Source organism: Ailuropoda melanoleuca, chromosome 8, assembly GCF_002007445.2.
Source record: "Ailuropoda melanoleuca isolate Jingjing chromosome 8, ASM200744v2, whole genome shotgun sequence".
NCBI lineage: Eukaryota > Metazoa > Chordata > Mammalia > Carnivora > Ursidae > Ailuropoda > Ailuropoda melanoleuca.
The window spans coordinates 13,387,686-13,395,722 of record NC_048225.1 but is presented as its reverse complement, the minus strand read 5'-3'; the positions used below and the strand labels follow the sequence as shown (position 1 = coordinate 13,395,722).

General features: G+C 54.4%; 1 protein-coding gene across 23 annotated transcripts in view; it reads right to left on the bottom strand.

The window, feature by feature from the left end:
- The window catches only part of CEP164 (centrosomal protein 164), a 64,632-nt gene that overhangs the window by 14,485 nt on the left and 42,110 nt on the right, over window positions 1-8,037 (bottom strand). For 11 of the 23 annotated variants that reach the window (XR_004627020.1, XM_034665834.1, XM_034665838.1 and 8 more), the window contains 5 exons: window positions 7,338-7,475; window positions 4,421-4,621; window positions 4,050-4,178; window positions 1,175-1,306; window positions 877-1,093 (listed from right to left, as the gene is read on the bottom strand). Coding sequence is in view for 22 of the 23 variants with exons in the window: in XM_034665834.1 (XP_034521725.1) it covers window positions 877-1,093; window positions 1,175-1,306; window positions 4,050-4,178; window positions 4,421-4,621; window positions 7,338-7,475 (817 nt within the window). In the remaining variant the exon portion in view is untranslated. Of the gene's footprint in view, window positions 1-667; window positions 773-876; window positions 1,094-1,174; window positions 1,307-4,049; window positions 4,179-4,420; window positions 4,622-7,337; window positions 7,476-8,037 lie in introns of all 23 variants that reach the window. The other 12 variants (XM_034665842.1, XM_034665846.1, XM_034665847.1 and 9 more) reach the window with 6 other exon arrangements.

The following is an 8,037-nucleotide window of genomic DNA, read 5'->3' as shown; positions in this document are numbered from 1 at the left end:
AGGGGGGGCCGGAGGAGGTCTGCCTGAGCAGGTACGACAGGGATGCCCTCCCCCACCTCCTGTAGTCTCTCCTTATCCAAGAGCTGAAGAGCTGAAGCTCAGCTTCACCCAAGGAAAAAAGGTTCTTGTGGCCTGACAGTTCCTTACTTCCTACTCTTATCTGGAGACAGACCATCAGGAGACAGGCAGGACTGGAGGCACAGGGAATAAAGGCAAAGGAGAAAACCCTCCTCTGTGCAATCTCTCAACAGCAGGAGAGAGACGACAGGTCATCACAGCTGCCCCCTGGGACAGGAATGGAGACAGGGCCCCTTTCTCTCAGGACCTCTGGTCCGGTCTAAGTTCTTTCAGTCACAAAATCTTCCCAAATCCATACACCATCTCCCCTCCAACCTCCTCACTGCCACGGACAGCACCCAGCTAGTACCGGCCCTGGACAGAGCCCCTGGGCACCTGCCGTTCTCTCCACTGTGCCACGCGGACCGGACCAGCACCCGCCCTGAGACAGCCGGGCCCACGCGCGATGGTGGGCCCAGACAGTTGGCCCACCTACTGGCTACCATCCCCCGTGCCAGTTGCACAGACACCTCCTCTGTGCCTGGCTCCCAACCCCTCCCCAGGCAGCCCAGGGGCATGTCGGACGGGAGGCTCCGCGCTGCCGGCTCACTTCTTTCCTCTCTCTGTCCAGCTGCTCCCTGAGCTGCTGCAAAGCCGCCTCCTTCTCGGCATTCAGGAGAGCCTGCTCTCTCTTCTCCGAGGCCTCCAACTCTTCCTTGAGCTGCTCCNCCCCCACGCCGCATGCCCAGCCTGGCTCCCAGCCCCTCCCCAGGCAGCCCAGGGGCATGTCGGACGGGAGGCTCCGTGCTGCCGGCTCACTTCTTTCCTCTCTCTGTCCAGCTGCTCCCTGAGCTTCTGCAAAGCTGCCTCCTTCTCGGCATTCAGGAGAGCCTGCTCTCTCTTCTCCGAGGCCTCCAACTCTTCCTTGAGCTGCTCCAGCGTCTGTCTGCTCCGCTGCTCCAAGCTGGCCCTCTCAGCCCTCTGGAGGGACTCCAACTCTTCTCTCAGCCTCTGCAGGGAAGCCTCCTGCTCGGCCCTGAGCGGACAGACAGACGGAATGGGGCGGCCCGTGCACTCCAGGGGGCAACGCCAGGGGGCCGGCTCACGGTGCGCTCACCTGATGCGGCCCTCGTCTGCTTCCGCGCTGGACTGCACCTGGGCCCGGAGCTGGGCCAGCCTCCGGCTCTCCTCCTCTCTCATCTGAGTCTCCTCCTCCTCTGTGGCCTTCCGCAGCTGTTCCTTCAGGGAACTGGGACAGAAAAGACAGGCAAATTTGCTGGAGGAACCACTCTAACATTTGTCGTAAACCCCAACTCTCGGCCTCCAAAAGCCCGTAGCTTTCCTGTGAAGTTTCCCAAATCTGGGTCCTGCTGCCTCCCTATAATACCCTCCAGGGTAAGAGGGGGCCATGAACACTCCCTGCTCTTTGCCGCAGCAAGAGAACCACAGGCTGCTTGATCCCACAACAGCATTTCTGCCACAGGCTGCCTTCTGCCTACGGGCACACCTGGGCATGGCATTCCCTCCAGGACAGATACAGTCTGACCCAGCCCGGCTGTGGTGCCACATCCTCTCACTCACGACCTGATCAACTGTTCCGACCACATCAGAGGAGCCACCGCCTCTCAACCCCACCGCATTCCTCCTCGCCTCTTAGCCCTTGTTCGTGCTGGGGCCTCCCCCTAGAATTCCCTATTTTACTTGACAAAGCCATATTCACCACTCAACACAAGCTTCCTCCCCTCAGAGAATTCTTTCCAAGTCCCTCTGGGCTCGTCGATTAGCCTTTCTATTCCCTTCGCCCTTTCTGTGAGGCCCTTCCTTATCCCATGCCGCTCTGTACCACACATCGTAATTCCATCTTTTGTGTCTCCCTTTTCAAGTCTGCGAGCTTCTCCAGAGCAAGAATCACGTCTTAAAGTCTGTTCTATCTGAGGCGAATACAGTACCTGATGTGAAGTAGGTGCTCCATAAATGTCTGTGGAATTTGAACAGCCTCACCCAGACCCAAACTACAAGCAAGCGCCGAGGCTCCATGAGGGACGTCTTATTTACGGACGCACAACGGTAAGCATTTCATCCCAGGCAGCTAGCCCCCTGTGCACGCAGCCCCCACAGGACCAGGGGCTGTGTGCTGTGCCCTCAGGGAATTCAAGCCCAAGAAAAACACGATTCAGAAGACAATGTCTTTGAAAAGCTTCCTGGTGACTTCCAGAGCCAAAAAAGATTTAGGGTCATTTTCTATTTCAAGTTACCTGCACCACTGCTCTCTTCCATAGTGACAGAAAATTTGAGTTAAATGAAAATCCTCCCTCCTGGATTCCCCAGAAACCCTTTCTCCTCGTCTTATGGCTCCATTTTCCACACAGCACCACAGGACATCAGAGCTGGGAGGGCCCCGAGAGGTTAAGTCCTCCATTTTACAACGGTCTCTCTTCATCTCACAACTAAATTCAATCTCTTCGTTTTACCGCTAAAGAAACTAAGGGTCAGCCTGCCTTCTCATTCAAGAAATATCCACTACAAGGTCAGCTGTGGCTTCCAGAAATTTCTACCATGGAACTTTCCCAGCAGAGACGGCCCCAGCCCTCAGAAAGGCTCAGGTGTAAGCAGAAAAAGGTTCTCACAATGAACTATTTCGCAGCGAGTCTGACAAGGCACTGCCTACAGAAAAATCACTTCATGAAGGCCACTGAAACCACTGATTTCAACTGGAAATAAAATCAAGAGCTACATTTATTGAGCAACTACCATGTTTCAGGGCCTGAGTCAGGTACTTCCGGCATGCTAGTCTTCACCACAACCTAAAGCCTTCTGGAGCTGGGGGTTTGGTGAGGGACGGAAAGCATAGTCAGCCAGGCCCGGGGTGGCCAGGAAGAGAGGAGGAGCCTGGTGGGCTGGCAGGGAGACACTACCAGGATTTCCTCCTAGACTCTGCCTGTTAAGATCAGCTAAGTCATACCCTGTTTGGGCAGGCCCCTACCCCAATTTTCATTTGGCTGGAAGAGGAAGATGCTGCCTGGCAGGGGATCCAGGAGGGGTGACAGAAGGATGGGGCCCTGGGTCAGCAGATCCTGTGTTGGGCTAATGAGAGAGACTGTCTCCAATCCTCTGGGTAGCTGGGTGTTGGTTTTCTATTAGTCGAAGTTAAAAATAAACATTTTATATACCCCTTTCTATGAAGGATATAAAAATAAATCTACCACTTTTGGACGTTCTGTCCAACAGTTAAAGATTTAGCCTTTAGTTACATTGCCAAGTAAGTGAAAAATATATTAACACCTTTTTGTAGCACTGGTCCCTCCCTGGGCCTGTGACAGATGGCTGACTATGTTCTCAGTAGCCACTCTCCCATGGATTTTATTCTGTCAGGTAAAGAGGCCCAACTCAAGGACTACATTTCCCAGTTTCCTTTGTGTCCAGGCGTAACTCATGAGATATGCATGGAAATTATTAATTAAACTTTCCAGGAAAACTTTAAAGAATAAGCAGAAGTTATTGAGTGAAATTTCCAAGAAGGCACCTTAAAAGGGACCGAAGGAGCTGGAAGTTACCCCTTTTGAACTCTATCCCTATTCTTCCCACCTGCTGCACAGACACAATGGCTGGAGATCCAGCAGCCACACTGGACTCTGAAGAGACCCTGACAGTAGCCAGTGCTAAAGGCAGCAGAGAGACAAAAGGACCGCCAGGGGACCTGGGGACTCTGGAGCCACCATGCCAGCCCCGGATGGCCTTTTCTTGTAAAAATAACCTCTGGTTTGTTTACACACGTATACACACCATCTCATCCACACAGGCCCAGCCCAGCCAGCTACACAAAGAGCAGGAGCCCAAATAGAAACTTCTGGGTCCTGGGAAATAGCACCTCACACCGTATCAAGTGGTCCCCACCAATCTTGCTGGGCCCCAACAGGGCCCTGACTCCCAAAAAAAGAGGACAACGTCGTGGTTAGGAAAACGGGGTCCAGGGACCAACTGCCCGGGCTCACCCGGCTCTGCGGCTTATTAACTTCGACACCTTGGACAAGTCAGCCTTTCTGTGCCTCAGTCTCTTCTCTATATCACAGATCCTGTAAGATGGCGTTGACAGCAACGTCTTGTAAGCACCACTCTCAGGACTAAACCAATTAACAGATATAAAGCACAGGGACCAGTGTCATCCCTCAAAAAAAAGTGTTAGCTCCTCTATTACCACACCTCCCAACTCCCTCCCAGAAAGAAACCAGGGAGCTCCTTCCTCCGCACACGCCACAGAGGGGGAGTTTCAGCGGGGCCACGGAGATCGGGCGGGAATAGTGTGTCGCTCACTCCCTGTGTCACTGCGAGGCCCCAGCAGCTTGCCTAAGGGGAGGGGCAGGACCTGAGAGACTTCTCTTTCTGCCAGTGAAGCTGCAGGGTCTCTTCTTCCTCCTCTTGGCACAGCTTTTCCCACAGCTGCTGCATCTTCTCCTGCTTCGATTCCAGGAGCCGCCTCCGGTCTCGCTCCAATTCCTGGGCCACGGCCTCTTCCACGGCCTTCAGTGAAGCCTGCTTTGGGGGAGCTGCAGGCTCCGTAGAGCACCTGCCAAGGGTGGGGGACAGCACTTCACTGGATTTGCCATCCCACCTTTTAGACAGATACAGACCACCACACACGGCATCCTAATGGAAGGCCCAGGGTCAGGAATCTCATAGGCAAATCAGGCCACCCACAGCCCGGCGGGAAGGCTAGCCCCTCAAAGATACAGGCAGCATTCGTTCACAGGGCAAGCCCCACTGTGGCTAAGGCCCCAAGAGCCGAGGGAGAACGGCAGCCCCTACAAGGCTCTCGGTGGATCTGGTAGGTTGTAGCCCAACGTAAAAACCTGAAATTGTAGCTCAATAGCTGACAGCCACAGGGAGAGGCTGAAGCTCTGTCCGTTATGGATTCCTCCCCGGCGTGGTTCATGGCCCCATTCCTGTCTTCCCACTAGGGCTCTGCCTGCTACTCCAGGCTTCCACCAGCAGTTCGGTGAGTCCCCAGAGGCTGCTCTCTTGCCGCCCAAACTGAACACAGGCCCATGCTTATGAGCCGGCAGGAGAAGCAGCAGCAAGTCTCCTAGCCCTCACACCCAGAAGAGTCCATGGAGGTCCAGCACAGGAAGGGCAAGGGACTGCCAAAGACAGTAGCAAGAGTGCACCAAGAATGTCCTGCTCCCTCTCTCCTTGACGATGCCACGTTTTCATCTGCTCAGAGTTAACTCCGTGTTTAGGAATGGGTAAAAGAAATTCAGCGCTAACCTGGATGCATAAGGTGGGTGGCAAGATAAGGAATAATGGTCCTAGTGGAAAAGATGTCTATAAAGTAATGAGGGTTCTTTTTTTAAGATTTTATTTATTTGACAGAGAGAGACACGGCAAGAGAAGGAACACAAGCAGGGGGAATGGGAGAGGGAGAAGCAGGCTTCCCACTGAGCAGGGAGCCCGATGCAGGGCTCGATCCCAAGAACCAGGGATCATGACCTGAGCCAAAGGCAGACGCTTAACGACTGAGCCACCCAGGTGCCCCAGTGATGAGGGTTCTTGAAGGAAATGCCCACAGAGAAACCCAAGAACATTTGGAAGCCGAAAGCATAAGCGGGATAAAGTACTTCGCTTCCCGGAGCAGCTTTCCTAAAGGCCAGCACCTCTGTGCATTCCCAGGTCCCTCATCTTCCGTTAGAAATTGGTCTCGCCACACAATCACCACCCCTCCCGGATGGTGCGCAGGCTCCGCAGGCCAGGCACGCTGGCCCCGTCAGCCCCAGCAGCACGTAGGCACAGCCCACACCAAGGAGCGCTGGCGCAAGAGTGTAAGAGGGGACACAGGACCCCCTCTTCCCTCACTGCAGCAGATGGAAGGCAGTGGCTGGGATCAGATTAGAAGAGCAGAAGAAAACAAGGGCTTTGGAATTCCCTCTCCACCCCGAGATCAGAAAGAGAAGAAGACATAAAAGGTTCCTGACGTCTCTGAAATACCATTAAGATCTTTCCTTTCCCCTTTCCTAAAAATCATTAACCCAGACCAGAAACAGCCTTGAGCTAGGCCTTCAGTTCTCTTCTGCTCTCAAGCCCATCTCCGCCCCCCTTCCCCCCCATCCCCTGACACAGCCCAACTGATGCGGATCTAAGAGCCGTGGCCGCCACCTCCTCTGAGAGTCCTGCTCTCCAAGAGAGCCTCCCCCAACAGCTCTCCGCCTCATCAACCCTCCAACTCATTTCCAGCCTTGGCTGAAAACATCTTTTTTCCCTGAGATGGTACCTCTAAATGTCTGTCTCCCCTGTAGGCTGCGTAGCTATGTGGAGCCCGAGGGACAGATGCTGCAGAAAGTTAGGGCCTCAGACGGCGCACACAGGCGAGTGTGCCTGCAACCTGGCACACAGGCAAGAGGGGCTGGTTTCCAGCGGGCCTCTTCCCCGTGTCCCCGTTTTAGAGCTCTAGTGTCCCAAACGCCCCGCTTAGGTCCAAGGCCGTCAACGATGGCCCGACCGATTGAGGAGACAACAGGGAAAATGAAGCCTCCAGATGAAGAGGCGGGTCTGATTTCGAGGCCGCTCCTCGGGTGTCAGCATCAGAGAGACCCAGTTTCCAACAGTCAGCAGCCAAGAGGATGCTCCGTAGGGGCACCATCATTTCAGGCTGGCCACCAAGGAAGGGAAGGAGCAGGGAGGGCAGGCGGTGCGGAGGGAGGAGGCAGTGGCACCCAGGACATTCTCAACTTGGCTGCACCACCACTAAAATTGCAATCAAAGAGATCCCGGTCCCCTTTCACGTTCGGCCCAGTAGCTTTAATTCATTTACCCCCTTTCTACAAACACCTCAAGAAAGGTGCTGGGATCACCAAGGGGAGGCTATCCCAGACTAAAGACGCAGGCCTTCAGGCCACAGGGTGCACACAGGGGCGGCTGTTTGCTGGCCCGCCCTCTGCCCCAACTCCTTCTGATCCAGCTTGACGACATCTGTGAAAGGCGATGGGCTCTATGAATCGTGGTTTTTGGTTTGTTATTTTATGACGTTTTGATATCTGTATAAGTTTGCCGGTAGAGGAGAGACTGCCGGTCCCAGGACAGGCCAGCTCTTACTGACAACAGGGACCGTCCTTCATGTGCAAACCAACCAATCCCCCAGGGAGGCCACACCTTATGCATCTCCTTCCAGAACTCACACCAAATCACACAGGGTCAGGCCGGCCCCAGGCAACTGGTGGGCCACCCACATAGCCCAAAGCCCGCCCAAATTAGTCAAACTATCCAATCCCACACTCACTCAAGGTACTTACCCTGTCGCGCCCATTCCTTCCCACAGAGACCCCAGTAAAGGCTCTGGGCCATGCTCTCCCTTCTCCCCTCTTCTGCCTCCTGACACACCCTGCTCCTTCCCCATCTGGCCTAGCATGGCGTGGCATGCCCTCTTCTCTCTGGAAATGTTAAGTAATAAATTTTTCCTTAATGGCATTGGCCTGTGTTGTCACTCAGTCACCTCCATAAATTAAAATCCCTCGGGTACAAATGAGACCCAGACCCAGAGCTACTCCTCATGATACACAGAAACGTAGGTGTGAAGATGGGTAACAAGGAAGTTATGGGGCCTGAAAAGACCCTGGAAAGGAACAGAAGATACTTCCTAAGTGTGCTTGTAAGTGAAACTGTGTGGTCAAGGAATGTGTCTCTGAGACCCAGCAGGGGCGATCTCACTGGTTTGGGAGAACACAAAGTAAGGGGGCTCATTGGCCCACACAGCTGGGGAGGTGCCTCACCGCCCAGCTTCCGTCCCCGAGGCACCAGGAAGATGCCCTCTGACCTCTGCCCGGAGGGTCCTATCTCTGAAACACACTTGCCTCCTGTCCTCATAGAAAGTACCCTGACCCGGTGTCCACGGCCACCAAGGAGACTTGCAAGTGTCAGAGCTGTCACCACCTGAAACATGGGCTGTCCCTTCCCTGCATCACTCTGCAATGAGGTGGTGGGGACAAGAGTCAG